Raw genomic sequence first — 18,824 nt, 5'->3', positions numbered from 1 at the left:
TCACGATAATTATACGATCGATTATTCTAGGAGACCGGCGGGGGGCCAGAGACGAGGGGGAATGAAAATTGCTCCCTTCGCCCCCCCCCCACCAAGTGTCTAGTAAACTTGGCTGGCTTCGACTCGAATCGATCCATCCTATTTTCGATAATTCAAGGTCCGCGCCTCCTTTCCTCGCCGCACGGAATAACGCGTCTCCCCCTCTTTCTTCTTCCCATAGGAAGAAGTCGGCGTCTCCATCTCTTGCCGTATCGCGAACCAATATTCCTTCGATCCGTATCGCGACGATCGATAAAATTGAACGTGTTGTCTCGTGAATCGATAGACGATAGATGATATCGAATTTTTTTCCCTTTTCGGGGGATAAAGATTCGTTTGTTTACGCGCGGCGCATACGTAAAGCGCGTCGATAAAACGAAAGTTAAGAGATTGGGCGGGGGCGACGTAGGTGGCGACGTAGAATCGATAGTTGGAGAAGTTATTAGAGGCAGCACCTAGGTCGTTTCACCGCCGCGTTCACGACCGTGTGGAAATCTATGTCCCTTGTCCACGCGGCGCCCCTCGTGCCTTCTTCTTTGCCGCTCGTCGTGTCGTCACGACCGTTCGAAATGAAATTTAATCACCGAAGAAGTTAGAAACGGGGCAGGGCGACGACGCGTGTGCCGGCGAATTAGCCGCACGAGACACGGTAGTTCACACACGCGGGTTCACAAACTTTGAGCCACTCGGCCCACCCCGCTAATTATTATCGTGGGATTGGGTATAACCGTTGATTATGGCTATTATAAACTGTCGGGCAAATATAAGAAGGTGGTGGAAGGTATGGGGTATCGCTGTTAGATAGCGGTGGTGGTAGCCGTGGTGGTTGGAATTAGCCGTGGCTAGGATCGGCCTAGAACTATCTTGGATACCGCTGATTGCGGAATTAGAATTTATATGGATCCGTGCACGCGAGCCACACCGGTACCATACCATACAGTGGCTCTCAATTTCTCCCCGAGTCGATGATGAAAACGAGCGTCCCTCGGTGATACGGACGATCTGTTTTCGGGCCGCGGTCGGTTTACGATTAATTCTAAAAGCTCTCGATATACCACTTAATTCGGCCAACGATATCAGCGATTAACGTCCAGCAATGATGTGGCGCCTACATCGCCCCGCCTCCGGCGTCCGGCTCGCCAATTCACTCGAAACCACCTCCACCGACGCCCCCCTCCTCCTCCTCCTCCCCCACCACCCCCTCCCGGCCTCCCGGCTTTCCACCCGCTTTGCCCGTCGCACGCAATGAAATTACTACGCGTCCCATGAAAATAATCTAATTGAATAACGCGTCGTTATCATTTTTGCGTAATAACGATGAGGGTAGACCTTGATCGTGATTTCGGCCCGGGGAATATGCCGATGTTTTGGTGAAAACGATAATTGTCGAATATAGCCCCGGCGACAGTGCAATGCTACGGGTCGATTATATAACCTCCGGCAGATTAATGTTTCAAGGAACGTTGCTTGGGGAATTCCGCGGCCCCATCACTCGGTTAGTTGAATCGGTTTTACGAACGGTTCAACCGTTCGTGATTTCGCGATCCTTTTGAAATCTTTTCTTCTTCTTTTTCTTCTTCTTCGATTTGTTATTCGTTCGTATCCGAAATTTTTTGATAACTCGTACAACGAGGTTTATAATCGAATCACTTTAAAGATATCTTTTCGCGAAGAAAGTGAAATTTTCGATGATAGTCTTCCAAATATGAACGAGACGATCTACTTACTTATTCGTTCCTCGAAAAATTATCGCCAATTATAAAGAATTGCATTAATTCTCCCTTATTCATATATTTCCCGAAATTATTCAAATTTTACCGTTTATAACGAGAGAGAAAATATTCCGTCCCTGGTCACTCGGAACAGCTGGATGCGAAACACGGTATCGCGGTTACCAACCCACGTGTACGAATAGGAAATCCGTAGAACGGAATCCCTAGGCCTAGGGGCTGATTAGAGCCCAAGCTGCTTGAATAATATTTGTCGTAGACTTTCTTCGCGGGCGAAATCCGCACCACGTTCGATTCTCCTATGCATATGTAAGAGCCGTGCCCGGCACTCGAATTGATGAAATTCCCAACATTAATTGTATCACAATGGTAATTGAATCTGCGGAGCGCCGTCTATTTGAACAATAGTTGGTTATATTATGTAGATTTGCCGTCGTAGCCTCGTACCCCGCCATCCAGCTTGCCCCCTCTTCCTCTGCTCACCCCTTCTTGTTCCCCACCCCACCCACTACCCCCTTCACACCCCCCCCTCGTCTTCCAATTACCTTGGCTGCTCCACCACCGAACCCCCTCGTCCTCCTCCTCCTCCTCCTCCTCCTCCTCCTCTTCCTCCTCCTCCCCCCCCCTTCAACCCTTCTCCTTTTCGTTCCAACGACGACGGTTGCCGCAGCACCGACTGGCTGTTTAAACACAGACGATATCAGAACTACCAGAACTAACGTACGGAGTTAGCACGGGTTAGGTGACTCGGCTACGGTCGCCATTATCATAATTGCACGCGGTAGTTCCTTGGACGGAACTCGGCTGACCTGTCGCAATGGGAATAGACGATGATCTCTCCTGGCTGACCTGGAATCAGTGCTCCGATTCGAACGCGTTTTCCACCAAGTTTGAGATCGATCACGAGGAAGAAGAACTGTTGGATCCGCGATTCGTATGTGTATGTGCGCGCGTAAACTATCATCCATTGAACAGTTCTGTATATAAAGAAGGATATGTTTAATTGAAGATGTTTCGTAATTGAAGAGATCCAAAAAGAAAATTATCATACATTAAATGATTCTGTATATAAAGGTTTAAGAATGATATGTTTTGTAATTGAAGAAATCCAAAAAAGAGATCATCCATTGAACTGTTCTGTATACAAAGGTTTAAGAATGATATGTTTTGTAATTGAAAAGATCCAAAAAAGAGATCATCCATTGAACGGTTCTGTATATAAAGAAGGATATGTTTAAGAAGGATATGTTTCATAATTGAAGAGATCCAAAAAGAGAACTATCATACATTAAATAGTTCTGTATACAGTTAAGAATTATATATTTTAAGAATTATATATTTTGTAATTGAAGAGATCCAAAAAAGAGATCATCCATTGAACTGTTCTGTATACAAAGGTTTAAGAATGATATGTTTTGTAATTGTAGAGATCCAAAAAGAGAATTATCATCCATTGAACTGTTCTGTATACAAAGGTTTAAGAATGATATATTTTGTAATTGAAGAGATCCAAAAAAGAGATCATCCATTGAACAGTTTTGTATATAAAGGTTTAAGAATGATATATTTTATAATTGAAGAGATCCAAAAAAGAGATCATCCATTGAATTGTTCTGTATACAAAGATTTAAGAATGATATATTTTGTAATTGAAGAGATCCAAAAAGAGAAATCGTTTCGTTGATCGATACATACTCCATCACTTGTCCACGGAGGATTTCATCCAAATCCGGATGAGAAACACTGCTCCTCTCTTTCGAAACTAAATTCATCTATTACAACGAATAAAGTTACAAAGATAACTTTTATCCAAGAGATATTCTATAAAACCGATCCTTGTCCCTTGTTCCCCTGCTCGAGGGGGACGCCTACGCTTTATAATTTCTCAGATCGGAATCAAAACATTGATCGAAAACATAGTTTCGAACGTTTATTTTCTCTCTGTCGTTCCCAGCTATCATTCCCACTCGGTGGGTATATATGGTGCGCGTATATTTTTTCAAGGATCTAATCTTGGAGAACGGGTCGGTAAATGAACGGAAGAGGTGCCAGCAGGCCGGAAGATAAGCGACAACCCGTTGCAAATGATATGCACGCGTCGCACTCACAGGTTGACACCTTCGCTAATCGACCACGTTGGGACTATCAGGGACGGTTCGACCGTGTGCCATGATATGGCCGGGGGACGGACCTGTGACGATATTAGGGACGTGTTAGGTTTGCCGAGGGATCCCTCCGGGGACAACAAAAGGACCACACGCACCGGGACGTGCCAATGGACAACGTTATATTGCGCTGAAATTGCTCTCCCCCGCATATCTCTCGCACCTTCTTCGTGCCTATTCCTTCCTCCCCCTATTTTCGATTCTTTTATTCTTACAGGGAGAATAAATTTGATATTCTCTCCCACCCCCCTTTTTACTTTTTAATCAGGCCAAGTCGTTCGGGTTAAGATGTTCCTTTCCGTTACGGGTGTTGAAGTTAATTACTCGCCTCTCAGAGTATCGTGTATCTGACGTTAGAAATTACCAAGTTCTAGGCCTAATGGAGCGAAAATTTAAGGTTTAATTCGAGGAGATCGAGGGTGATTTTGGTTACGAAGCTTATATAAACTCAATCTTCGCGAAACATTTAAAAAAAAATAGAAATTTAAAAATTCGTAATTACGCATCCTTCGTCGCCGTTTAACGGGACGATACGAAAAATTATGATCGCGATAATCCCTCCTACTATTCCCAATTACATCTTTACCGGGAAACTATCCTTTCCTCGGCTCGACAGGAAAGGAGGGGAGGGGGTCTAACTTAATCCAGACCAGGCTTAAACAGATTAGGATTCAATTTTTACGCCGTTCGATCCGCGATAGGCTAGGTTAGGAAGAAAGGGGAGGGGGAAGAGGCGCGGTGGGAGGAAGAATGATTAAAAGGCCGTGGCTTAGATAGGTCGAGGGCGCGTCTACAGGCCGGGCATTAGCCCCGGGGTATACGTAACAGGACCATCGGATCCGAATTTCGAGAATTCCGCTAGCTTTTAACGGCCATCGCACCCCGAACTCGTGTTAGGCCAGGGCCAGCCCCGACGTACGTACGTACGTACGTACGTACGTACGATCGCCCCGATGTGCTGCACGGACTTTGCTCGGTGGCGATGGTGTTCTCCCACTGCTGAGTTGGTAGCCCTGGCTGGCTGTGCCTGCCTGCCACCACCTCATTTGAATTTCTAATTAGGAAACCTCCATGCAATTATTGGATTAATGTAAATTACGAGAGCTGGCTCGGTCTCCGCCACCGCTACCGCTACCGCCGCACAAGGGTGGAGCTGTCTCTCTCTCTCTTCCTCCATCCACTGTGTATATATAGCTATATATAGCCCCGTCTCGCTCGCTCCGACCGTATCTCACTCGGTCTAAACGCGTTTCGTCTCTCTTTTCCACTCGATCTCGAACGTTGCCTCGAACGTTTCTCCTCCTCCTCCTCCTCCTCCTCTCTTTCTCTATCCCTCTTGCTGATATTTCGTCGGTCTCGCTTCATCTTGTCCAACCCCTTATCGTTCACCTTCTCTGTCTTTGCGGTCGTCTCTCTTTTACCACCACTCTTCTCCTACATTGCTGTCCTCCACTCCTTTCCTTCGGCAACTCGCCTCTCCTCCGTCTCCTCTCTCTCTTTCTTTCTCGACAAGGGGTTGGGGATAATTAAAATCCGTTGATTAATATGTAAATTTAATAAGATTACTGTTCTAGGAATGCCCGGTGCAGACAAGCGGCTGTGCCGCGGCTGCTTGTATCGGTGCTGCGCCCGTTGTAACGTTTGACTGTCGTTAGAGGGTGGTTGTTCGCCGATAGCAGATTTCTTGTCGGGTTTCTTTCGAATCCGAGGGTGGTCGGTATTCTTGTAAACAGGAAACTATGATTCTTTTCTGTCTACCGATTCCTCGCGTTTATTGACTTTCGATGATGCTCGACGAGTTTATTCGCGATTGATTGTAATACTATCTTGGTTGGTCTCAGTTGGTTGGAAAGTAAGAAAGAAATATAAAATTTTGATTAGGTATATTCGTCAAAAAATTTCCTTCGACTTGATTCGATTGAATTAAATCGAACGGAATTCGAAATTTTATCCCTATCCTTTTTCAATCTTATCGACAATTGGAATCAACGAATTTTAAAATTTCCAAAATTACACAATTCACAGAATCTTTGAAAAATCGATATTATTTAAATTTTCTTCGCAAGATGTTTGCCCGCGCACGATCTTTCCCTCTTAACTTCGATTTAGATAAATCTGAAGATAGATAGAAGCAAAATCGAAAGACGAGCGAAAGGATTACGCGCAATTTCGGCGGCTGCGTAAGCTAAAAATACAATTTGAAAAATCCAACAATACCGGCCAATTCGCAGGAAAATGCGCCAGTCACCCGAACTCCGTCGGTATTGTTCACCGGCTGGACACAATGCGCCCGATTGGCGGTCCCGGATTTTTACAACATTCGCGACTTTTTTTCGCACGTTCAACTTCCCCTCCCTCCCTCCCTTGTGCTCCTCGTACGCGTACGCGGTCCAGCCAGAGGCCAGAGGCCGGGCAAACCACCTTTTTTGTTTCCTTTTCCGCTTTCTTCTTTTTTTTTTTTTCCCCTCTTTTTCCTTTTTTTTTTTTTCTTTCCGCCGGGTTTTCGAGCTCGCTCGCGCCAAAAGCGGGGCGTAATCGGCCGCGTTGCGCGATTTGCATAGCGGAGTCGAAAAGTGGCCGCTGATTTTCCCGCTCGCGCCATCGCTTTTTTTCCACGGAGAGAGAGAGAGAGAGCCGCGTGTAGAGGCGGCAGGATAATCCGCAAAAAGCCGCGGATTTCTCGAAAATCGGAGCGCGCGTAGACGCGGGCAGGTGGCGCTGGCGCGCGGTTTTTCCCCGCGTTCCAACGACACCCTACGTTTATTAACCATCCCCCCGTCCGGGGGTGGTTTTGCAACGGCGAGCCTGTGGCGAGTCAAACAGTCGTACGAATTTTTAATTACGCCGCCGGCTCCCTGCCGCGGGCGAAAATATCGTCGTGATTAGCGGGGATTGTTTTATGAGAAACTTGTAACGAGACCGGTTCAATTAACGGATTTCCATGGGAATTGCGGAGGAACGGTTGGGCTCTCGCCGCGTTGTTTTTCGACGAGCGGCCGCGATTGTTGCCCGCGATACCGTCCAATGGAATCTCTGCGTTTGATGTAATTCGAATCGTTCGATCACCTCGTGCCTCGAGCCTCGAGGTGGAGGAGGAGTCGGATGGAACAATTTTTTGACAGAGTTGCGCGAATCTCGACGCAGATGCAATTCGACGCGGGAGGTCGACGACGCGATACGTGTAATTATAAGCGGGGAGGGGGAGGAAAAAATTGTATATCATTAGAAAGTTGGTTCGTTTCAATGTTAATAAGAGGTAATTCAGGTTACGCTTGTTCTCCTGCTATCACGTGCACAATCTATCCTAACGTAATAACCAGGTATCACGATGGAACAACAATCAATGATCTCGATGATGTACGCTCGTACATTTTAAATATATACATATATACACGTGGTTGTCCCAGGGTAATCGCGATGCACGAAGGATTAACAGGCCGATTGCTCGCCTCGTGTCTTCTGGTTGAAGCGTCGTTTGGCAAGCCGCGATCCAATCAATTTCGCGTCACCGCGGGACGGAAGAAGCCTCCCCTTCTGGTTGCGCGGCGGCGAAAAAAGGGCACGAAGTTATTAAAATTCTGGTACCAACGAGATCGACGTCGACTGGCCGGGAATAATTAATCGGCGAACAAAAAGATTCTCCCGGTGGCCGCCACCGGCCGTTCCCATAAATTAAGATAAATTCCTGTGACACGTCGATTCGTTTCAGAGGTTCAGGATCGTTGCCAAACATCGGCGCAGTTTTTCGTCCCTCTTCCCTCTCTCTCTCTCTCTCATCTCACCGCTTACGGAAAAATGAAACAGAACGAAACGGAATCAAAAAGAGAGAGAGAAAAAGGAAGAAAGAAGGGAAAAAAGGAGGAATGAAGGGCAAAAAACGAGCGAACCATCGGTATTCCCCCAACGAATCTGTCACACTCCCTTTAGCAGGCTTGTAGAACGAAGCTGACGCTCGCACGCGCTCGATCATCCCCCTCTTTCTCTCTCTCCTGTCTGTATCTACGCGACCTGGGTGCGTGTGCAACGTTTCACAACGCGTCGATCGGTGTTGGATACGCGCGTGTACGTATATATATATATAGGCACGTGTATACAGGACGTGGAGGGCACCGTATGGAGGAGCGAACGGCGTGGTACACCGACGATTCGGCTACTAACAAACCCAATAAAAATAATGCACTTTCGTGCATTTGCAAATGAACGTTGTCATTTTATTTCGACGGGAACGAGTCACGTGGTCCGCTCTGGGGCTGCCAACACCTCCTCCCGCCGTTGATAATAATTATGGATATTGAGAATGGTTATCGCTGACGCCCCGCGTATTAATGCCGTGGAACCGGCTCGCGCCCCGATAAACAAATTTGCCGCCGTCTACGCGGCGTCTAACTTCTTTTTTTCCCCCTTTTTTTTTTTTTTTTTTTTTTACAAGCGAGACCCTCCCCCTCCTTTATTAGGGTGAAGTGATTTCGAGAAAGGTTGGAGATTAGTTGCTGTTTGTCACGACGAGAAAAAACGAAGGGAAAATCGTGAAGCATTATAGTTTGCACAGGTTCGAGGAAGTTTGAACCGGTCGAAGGAATCTTTTGGATGATGATTGGATTATGGATTTTGAGGAGGGTTAGTAATTGGTTCGTGAGGTAGATGGGATAGGGGTGAACGGGGGTTGTTGGATTAGATAAAGATAAATGGGAGAAGATAGCTGAGGAATGGATAAGATAAATTGGAGAATTATCTTACGGTTGGAGAAAAATATTGGCAGTTATTACGATTATAATAATTGAATTAAATATACTAATATCGTTTCGCGTGATGAAGGAGAGAGGAAGAGAAAATTGGGTACAACGAAAATGAAATTGATCCTAAAAACGTGTATTTAGTAGAAACTTAGTTTAATACGATTAATGCTTATCGTTCGATAAAATTACGGATAAAATAATATCGATGAAACGAATATTTTAATATTAACCATTCTCTGTTCAACGCGTCGATTATAATATTAGAATATACTTATATTAACGGATAATTAATTAAATATTCCACATTTTCTCCACCCGAGCTCCAATATTTTAATATCGCGAAATTTTCAAATTTTGTCACTCACTGTTTATTTAATTCTCCCTCCCCTCCGGAATAAATCCGAAATCCGCTTTATAGTTCTCGATTTGCCGACAAGATAACTTGATACTCTGGTGGTTATTCAAAAAAAAAAAAAAAAAAAAGAAGGAACGCGGGGACGAAAGATTTTTAACGGTGTTCATTCGCGGTTTCGCGGCGCGAAATTTTCTTTTTCAACGGGAAACGGGGGGGAAGGGGGGAGGAGAGAGGAGAGTTGAATCGACGGCGGTGAGCGCATAACGCGTAATTACTGTCCACAGAGTGGACGGAGTGCAACGTTTATGTGCCGGCCATGTAACGTCCAGTTATACCCGGCTCTCGTCGATGGTCGTCATTTACAGCGATGTCGCATCGGCGATGGTGTCCCGTGTGCGTGCAAAAGTCCGCGCGTGTTGGCGCGCGGCTATTTATGAATTGACACCGCATTAGGGATATTGCTTAACAATAGCGACACTGTTACCTCGTCGAAAGGGTCGGCGTGAAAAGCTGTTATTTTGAAACGTGTTATCGTTGCAAGTAGTAATTGCGAGATTGCTGGACGGATCGGCTAGAAACAACAACAACAACAACAACAACAACAACTCGCCGAACCTCGCGATTTCCGGTTATTTTTTTTTCCCCCCGGTTTAAGTAAAAGTAAAATCGAGGGACTATGATAAATCTCTCTCGAACACTCGAAGGTAATGTAAAAACTTCGATCTTGTTCTCGTTGAAAAAGTGATGAATTACAAGCTTGTTACATTTTGGTCCCTCTTCGACTTGCACGTTTCTTTTTCTCTTTTTTCTTTTTTTTTTGTCGGTTTTAAAAGTTGATCGAATCGAGTCTTATTAATTTTTTGCTCCTCTCCTCCTGTGGACTCCCGTGAGTAAGTTAAGCGCGGGACTTGCGTTTATATTCTGTAATTAATTAAACGTGGCTCACAATCGGAAAAGAAAGTTTGTATGGACATCGTTGTAATTAAATTCGTTGCTGCGTTTTTTTCAATTAAAAGGAAGAAAAAAAAAAAAGAAGAAGAGGAGGAGAATATTATTTATATGTGCGGAAGGGGGTGGAAAGAGAAAGAAAGAGAAGGCGAAAGCATGAAAAGGGGGTTACGTAATTTCTGACACGTTCTTTGCGACTCCTTCCGCGAACGCGTTCCAATAGAACGCTCGAATTCGTAATTAGAAAAGTCAAACGGCAAAGCGACCGCCACCGGACCGAAGAAAGCGAATTCTTTTTTTTTTTCTCCCTCCCCTTCTTTCTTCCTTTCTCTCTCTCTCTTTTTTTTGACAACAAGGGGAGAGGGGAGGAAAAACAAGCAAGTACAACACCGTCGCCCTTTTCTCTCTCGCCTCGTTACGTCGATGCCTTTTACGGTTCCCTCATTACTTCTCAGCAAGAGAAAGTAATTTCGCGTAGAATTAATACTACATATTAAAAACTATCGCGCAGACACTTTGCCCGCTTTCCACGGGCTTGTTCTTTCTCTCTTTTCTTCTCTTTTCTTTTTGCATCTTTTATTACTCGAAGAGAGAGAGAAAGAGAGAGAGATTTTTAACGGGTGACGCATTGTGTCTAGTGTACCTAAATTCTTAAACGAATTGTTACCCCCAAAGTATACAGAAAATGTTCTTTTCAACTTATGCGAATAACTATGTTTGTGAGAATAACTACGTTTGTTACATTATGCTTATTACGAGAGGTATAACAAGAAAGAGAGAAACTCTATCGGATTATAATATACGTGGAAATATTTACAACATGTGCTTCTTACAAAAATCTGCGTATATAAAGAGAAGTTTCAGATTAAATTCTCTGTATATACAATTTTTTTTTATTAAAAACTCTAGTCATAAATTTATTTCGTCACCTTGTATCACATTAATCAGAAATATCAAATTATAACGAATTATAAAGAAATAATTGACGAATTTTCCTCAACTACGATTCTAAATCTTTTGTTCGTGCATTTTATACGAAACAATAAACGGAAAGAACATTTCTAAACTCTTTCATTCCCGCGCAACACAAATATATATATATACATATTCTATTCCTAACACGAAAGAAAAGTTTTCCGAAATCTATCCAATCTGCACAACTCACCCTGAAGCCACGAACGAACAATAAATAAGAACACGTTTCACCCGCGAAATCACAAGGCGTAAATAGCACCTACAATAATCCTAGCGTCCTAGAAACGAATGCAGGCCGAAGCAAGTGGAGGGGAGGCGTGGGCGATTTGAAAAAGAAAAAAAAAGAAAAAAGAGCAACGAGCGAGCTTTGTCCGTGAAGGGGAATTCTCAAACACGAGGCGCGTTTCGCGCAGGCGCGCGTGAAGTGCATAAACTTGGTTGGCGACGCGCGCGGCCGAAGGCACAAAACCGCGTGCAAGTTGCGGGCGGCGAATGCGCGCGATATAAAACGCCTTTGTCTTGCAAAAACCCGCAGACGTATATCATGCGAGGCCAGGCCACCACCGGGCATTGTTTCACTCTCGCATAATTACCGCGAGTCACGTTTTAAAGTTGAATTTCACCTAAATAAAGCTTAATGTTATTATCGCGGCCAACGGCGAGCCGCCATTATGAGCTGGTTACAGTCTCAAACGTCATTGTGCCGCGTGATCGTTTCCACGATATTAAGGCGAAACGATGTTTTTCTACCGTTTTTCCTTTCTTCCTCTCTCTCTCTCTCTCTCTCTCTCTCTTTTGCACTTCTTTCTCCCCCTTTGTTTCCTTCTTTTTTCCCCCCGATCGACGTTAATTAGATGCACGCCACGAGCGTTACCGGTGTTACTGGATATACTCTTGAATGGCTGCTGACTTCGTAACGTTGACTTCCCGTCGTTTCTTTTGTATCATTCTTTCTTCCTCCTCCTTTTTCCTTTCTTTCTAAATGGAATTTCGTGTTTGTTAAGCTGGGATACGTAACACGATTTAGCAAAGGATGGAAGAGAACATTTTGCACAGAAATTATACGTAATTCGTTTCGTCTTGGTTTCGATCGATCGAGGAAAATTAATTTGGAATTTCATAACCAATGGAAAAAACCATTGTCAAAAATTTCGACAATGGTTTAAAATTCAAATTTACAGAATTTTTGTAACAACTTATCGCTCAAATATGCTTCAAATACGTTCGTACGTCAGATTGGGTTGATCGAGATCGGGAAGGGAAGGGAGTTATCAATTTTGATACCATCAATTCCCAAGCTCATCGTTATAAAATAATTCTGAGGCATTAAATCAACCCGTAAACAAGATGATGAGTTTTAAAAGAGGAATCATAGGGGAGCAAGAGTCGAAGCGAAAAGAGGGAGGGGGAGGGGGTGGATCGGGTTATCCATAAATTTAGCATCGACACGGAGGACGGAGGATGTCGGTTGTCGAACACTGACGTCAAGAGACTAAATCGAGAAATTAATTACTAAAATTGCAAGAAAAAGCGGAGCGGGTCGATAACTGATACAACTTCATTAAATTTGCCGATCGATGAGGAGTGGCGAACGCGGCGGCGCGGGCAAAAAATCAGGCTATTATCCCGCCGAAAACGGCGGTATTGATAAAACCCGCGTCGCGATCACGGCCGACCGGACAAACACAATGATAGCGAGCGAACGAAATTTTTTTTCCACCCTCCTCCACCCCACCCACCCTCCCTGCCCATCCTCCCTGCTACCCCTGTCCGCCCATTTTTTTTTCCCTCCCCCCGAACGAACCCACCCAACCCAACCCAACCACCCGTCCTCCCTCCGTCCCGCCGCCCGCACCACCCCTTTCGTGCGTCGTTGCTGCAAAACTCTACCGTACGTGGGTATAAAAGTCGGCGTAATAAGCGGCGAGCGTACGAAAGGGGTCGAAAGGGGTGGATTAACCAACGGCGGCCGTTGATGGAACAACGTAATGCATACGTGATGTTTAATTAATCAATTAATAACCGTATTATTGTTTTGTTTAATTAAAAATAATGAATCTCTCTCTGTCTGTAGCGTTGGTGGGCGGATTTACGAGCACGACCGGCGTCGGCATCATCCACCGTACGTATCAATCGCATTTGAAAGCTGACCCAGGACGAGCCTGCGTTATGCATCCTATGCTTTTATACGATATGCGATATAGGTTTCTTGTTTGTCACTTTTATTTTCTTTTCTCTCTCTCTCTCTCTCTATCTTTCTCTCTTTTTTATTCTTATTTATCTTTCGCTCCTATCATATATCGCTTTGTTCTTATCGCTTCGGCGTTCGATCATGAATTTCTTTTTTTCTTTTTTCTTCAATGCATGCATCAGTTAGCGAATTTTTAGTGTAGTAAGTGAGCAAAACGTTTTCCTCCTTTCGATTGTGAGTATGACGTATGTAGAGTGCATTGCTTTCTTGAAATTGGAAACAATTATCGACGCCTTATTATCGACGCGGTTAGTAAGTAATTTTTTTGTTTGAAATTGTTTAAATTATGTCATACTTACAATGGAAAGATTTTCAAGCAATTTTCTTAGAGAAATCGAAGGATAGATTAATACAATATACATCGAAGATCGGAGAAGGAACGGGAGAGCGATCTGGCGGCCGTCATCCGAACAACGACCGATGCGTCCACGTTGACGGTTTATATTTCGCCTGGCAGTCGATTTTAATAAACCCGATGTAAACGGTTGGCCCCTACCCTTTGTGCGGAGAGAAAGTTTCCGGGAGAGCGCGCCGATTTTTAAATATAGTGTGCCCGGCAGGTTTGGGCAGGAACGGGTCGGGTGGGAACCGTGACACCGTCAAAGCTTTTCGCCAAGCGTTCTCCGCTTGCCTCGTTGATCCACGAAAAAGGCTCGCCATCCGTGGAATCTTTTGTTTATAATTTTTTTGATCATTACCCAACAGGCTACTAATTCCGCCGGCGGGTGCATTCAAAATTTATCGGCGGCGCGACAAAACGCACCCTTCAATCTTTTTTATCTCCCTCTCCGCCCTCCCCATCTCTGTCCGCCAACCGGCCATCCGCGATCGCTTCTTCCCTTTTTCCTTCTCTTTCCTCCCTTTCTCTCTCTCTCTCTCTCTTTCTCTCTTCCCTTCGTCTCTCTTCACTATCGCTCCTGTCTCTCTGTCCGTCGCGGTCCCTCTAGCTGTCCGCTCGCTTTCAAGCATCCCACTCCCTATTGGACAACGTTCAAAGGGTATTCAGAGTCGAAGGTCCGGAAATGGTTGGGTGAAAAAAAAAAAAAAAGCAGGTAGACAGAGTTAGGCACTTGTTTGTCCAACGGATCTATCCGGGCGTCGTGATTCCCTCAAAAATTCAAATCCTGTACATCTGTTCATTCCTTTCTTTATCTTCAGCCTATCGATTACTTGTGTATCGTTATGTGAATTTTGTAGAAATTTGTACGAATTAATAACCTCGAATCAGAGTTTAATTTGTAATTTTTCTTTTTTCTATATATGTATTTTTAAATATTCTGGAAATATTTCAAAGAAATTTAGAATTACTCGAGGAAAAGATTATTTCGTTAATTATTAAATGGTTTCTTTAATCAATAAAGATAAGAATCAAGATAGTGAGAATTTTGAATAGAAAGGTTATCATTATTTTGGTCAAAATTTGATCTTCGTTTCCAAAGTTATTTTTCGCACTTTCCATAAACGTCACATTTCCTATATCGCTCCTTTAACTCTTTAACGGTCCCGTTACTCACCTCATCCGGAATATATTCGCGTTTTAATTTCCAAACCGATAGAGCACGCGCATAAATCAAGCGCGTGGAACAGAAACATTCGAGAAGTGTCGAGCGTGTATCGAGGTGTACAGCGCCCCGAATAAAAAAAGTGCCTTCCTCGTATGTGTACACGTATACATCTCTGTATTTGTATTTATATTTTTTTTTTATCTTTCATTCTTTTCCCCCTTCCTCTTTTTTTTTATTTTTATTTTTATTTTTATTTTTATTTTCACCGAGTTAATTGAGATTGCTCGAAAACGCGAAAAACGCATCCGATCGCGAGGCGCGGCCGGCCCCCTCGGTATCCCTCTTTGATCCTCCTCGTTTCGACGTTTTTCCAGCCGGAGCTCGCGTAATTATCAGCATTTAAATCCCTGTCCCCATAATCAAAAATGCCCACCCCTCCGCCCCGCCGACCGAGGCTTTTTGTGTTTTCACGGGGAGAGCAAACCGGGGCGCGTTTTCGAGAGGTAATCAACATCGTCAAAGAAAGCGACGAGTTTTTTTCTCCCCCCACCTTCCCCCCAAGCACCATTAATGAGACGCGTTTTACACGCGTATTTCGCGTATCCTCGATTCCCGCTCTCGTGTCGCGGCATATTCGAAACCAAACCCCGTGCCGTAGGTAGGAGAGAAATAATAAAAAGAAAAAAACATAGGGAGGGGGGAGAAAAAAGATAGAGCGGGGGAGGGGAGAGAATAAAAAGAGGGCGGACAAGTGGTCTCGAGGTGGTGGGAAAGGGTAACAGTCTGCATTCAGAGATCGTGGAATATATCTGGGACGGGGGACAGAGGGGTGGTAACACGCGTTGGCCGTGGTGGTGGCGGCGGTGGTGGTGGTGGCGGTAGTGGTGGTGGCGGTGATGGTGGTGGTAGTGGCGGTGGTGGTGGTGGTGGTAGAGCAAAAGCAGGGCTACGGTAGAAATAATGTGTTTAGGCGCAGGCATTTTTATCGCGCTATACACCCCCGCACCCTCGATCTCCCTGCTCGCTCCCATCCCCCTCCCATCCACATCCAGCCCGAAGCTTTTGTTGTTTCCAATGCTTTATGTGAATTGCACTGTAAAATCTCATTATATTCGTGTGCAATGCGTCCATTATATCCTGTGCCAGAAACATTTCTCCCCTCCCCCCTACGGATTTCCCCTCCCCTCCTCCTCGCGTGTTCTTTTTGTTTTTGTTTCTTCTTCTTCTTCTTCTTCTTCTCCTTCTCTCGTTTTTTCTCTTTCCTTTTCTCTTCTTTTCCTTCTCTTTCTTTCTTTCTCTCTTTTTTCTTTCTCATCCGCCGTTGTTTCGCTCCTTCCCTCCTTCTCGTTCAATTTTCGTTCCTTCTCGTTCCCCCACAAGGCTTCTCTCCCCCACTCCCCTTATCCCACTCCCACATCTCCGCTCGAAGCCGAAACATTCCCTAAATTTATTCGCTCGTGCGACGCGCCACGGTCTAATTTGTTTCGCCGGAGAACAACGCGGCCGATGCGGAACAACGATGGACGCTAATTACCCCGCCGCTTCGAACGATCGCTGTTCGATTTCGTCTCTCGGATCCCGGCGTGTCGCGCGCCGCCCACCTCTCCTATCCCGACCGTCGCATCCCCCGCCTCGCTCGCTCACCCTTCCCCCTCCTCCCCCTTCGCTCGATCTTTTGTTATGCCAGCTTTTCGTGTGATTTAGAATCGGCCAACCTTGCTTCCAACCTTTCTCTCCGCGAGATAGGGGATAGAGAAGCCACGATTTTTCCAACGTGATCGAAATGTTGTGGATCTGTTGCGTTGTGGATCTTCGATGGAAAAGAAAAAAGAAAAAAAGAGAGAATATGAAAATATAACAGAAGTTAATTATATCTATCCGGAAAGGATTCTCCGGAAATTGGAATTCCGGATATCTAACTTTGATATCTTGCACGAAATATATCGATCATATTCGTGGAGAATCTTTTTTTTTTTTTATACATGTATATATTTCGAGCCAATAAAAATAGACAGATTTCGAATTATATCGAATTCAGTTTCGACGAAGATAAAATCTTCCAAGAATATTGATAAATTTTCCTGCTAGTGCACGTGCGAATTTTTAGAAGCTTTTTGTAAATAATAATTTAAAAAAATAATCATTAGACTCGATTATCTGTCTCTCGCTGCTTCTTGCTTGAAACAAATTTTTATTTTCCAACCATTACGACAAACAATCTTAAGTTTTCTTCACGATATATAAATAGTTTCCATAGTAGTGCATGCACGAATTTTAAGCACGTTTAAAAAAATTTCCACTCCTCCCTGTAATATTTGAAGATTTATCGAAATTGGATTACTCGACATGGTAGCTAAAGAAATAATAGACGACGACAAGCAAAATCTCGGACAAAGATTTTCTCGAAATCGCGTTGCAACACGAGGTCGGTCACGTCGATACGAATCCAATTAGGAAAGCCGATACAAATGACGATGCGTCATCGGGTGATTATTAAGCAAACTGAAAGTCAGTCGGAATAAAAGTACGAGACAAACCGTTAAGCTCGGCTCGGCAAAGCGACTGGGAGGTTAATGGCGCGTCGTTGCGTATTCCAACGGTGTTTGTTTCCTCGCAGTTGGCAATAAACTAAGATAAATGAATGTCCGTAGGCTAGGCCACTATTATTCCTTCGCTCGCTGCTTACATTAAGTTGCCCCGCATTAACGGCGATGCGGAATGTATCGCGCCCATTACAAGCTCGAATTCCCGATCGAACGCTCGTCTGTGCGAGACACCGCGAGGCAAACGGCCGCCTTTCCCCAACGAGAGCTGAAAATTTACAAACGTTATTACACACCTTGGTTATTACTTCCAATATTTCTTCGAAAAGTATTTCTCTCCGTCCATCGAGAAAAGTATCCTCGTTTGGAAAAAAATCAAGAATAAGAAACTTCGATAGAGATCCGTTCGAGTAATTCCTTCAAAAGTGAATTTCTCAAAAACTGGAAGATTTCAAAATAACATCGACAATAGAGAAATTTGAAGTTGGAAAATTTCCAACAATTATGTTGCAATCTTTACTCGGTCAGAAATGAGCAGTATAATAATAGATATTATCTAGAGGATCGTGATTAAGGAGAAGCTCGCTAAGAGAATAAGAATAAGACATTTCGTTTTCGTCTTCGCATCGACGAGACTCAATTTTGGTTTAAAATTATAAAGATTGTAACATTGTGCGTCCAAATAACCCGGCATCGTTTTCTTGGAATAGGTTTGGATAACCTGTGCCAGGAACCGTTTACGATTCGTTCGCAAAGTCGCAAAACGCTGATGGTGAGAAGCTGCGAATCCATCTCAGCGATGAGAGAAAGAGCTGGCTGGGGGGAGGGAGAGAGGAGGGGAGAGGGGGGACACACGGTGGCAGGCAACCGTCGGCAGTAACGTCGTCGCAAAATCCACTGTGAGTACGCCTCAAATTCCGGGAGAGGAGGCTCAGCTCGTAAAGCACAGGAAGATGCATGCCGGGATATTAAGGCCATTATCGCCGTTGCATATTCATGCCGTATTATAATGAAAATACAGTTTATTACCGAAGATTAACAGCTTCTTACGACGACGTGCGCACGTTGCTTAGCTGGCGACTACGTTCCCCTCCGTCGTTTCCACCGATCCTTCCTTCTTCGGCTTCCATGAGTTTCGTTCGATGACGATGAAAACGATGCTGGTGGAGAGAATCGATGGTGCGGCGAATTTGTCGAAGAATGTCAAGCTGTAATAACTGTTTGATTGCGTTTGTTCATCGATCCCTCTTCGATTTTCAATCATCCATGTATGAGTTTCATTCGATGAAGGTAATAATAGTGTTATTGCAGATATAAGAATTTTGACGAAGAACGTCGATGCTTGAACGGATGTTTGAACGTGTTTGAACACGTTTGACGCCTCGCACGATTCAATATTCGTGAAACGATATCGATGGTATGAAGATTTTGTCGAAGAATGAATGTTGGAACGAGTTTGACGCTGCTCTTTTCTCGTTCGATGACGAGGGGAGTTGAAGTAATGAACCGTTCGAAGGAAATTCGACTCCTTTGGCGTGCTGAGGAAGTCCCGTGTACACTCCCGTTTATCCACCGTG

The 18,824-nt window shown here is 44.5% G+C and overlaps 1 protein-coding gene across 8 annotated transcripts in view; it reads left to right on the top strand.

Moving 5' to 3' along the window:
- Positions 1–18,824, top strand: part of LOC408435 (POU domain, class 6, transcription factor 2) — a 195,226-nt gene that overhangs the window by 130,219 nt on the left and 46,183 nt on the right. For 7 of the 8 annotated variants that reach the window (XM_026444808.1, XM_026444806.1, XM_026444805.1 and 4 more), the window contains one exon: positions 13,023–13,070. The exons of the other annotated variant lie outside the window; for it this stretch is intronic. In XM_026444808.1, the coding sequence (XP_026300593.1) occupies positions 13,023–13,070 (48 nt within the window). The remainder of the gene's footprint in view (positions 1–13,022; positions 13,071–18,824) is intronic. 8 annotated transcript variants of the gene reach the window in all.

Source organism: Apis mellifera, linkage group LG13 (genome assembly GCF_003254395.2).
Source record: "Apis mellifera strain DH4 linkage group LG13, Amel_HAv3.1, whole genome shotgun sequence".
Taxonomy (NCBI): Eukaryota; Metazoa; Arthropoda; class Insecta; order Hymenoptera; family Apidae; genus Apis; species Apis mellifera.
This window is presented reverse-complemented; position numbering and strand designations above follow the sequence as displayed.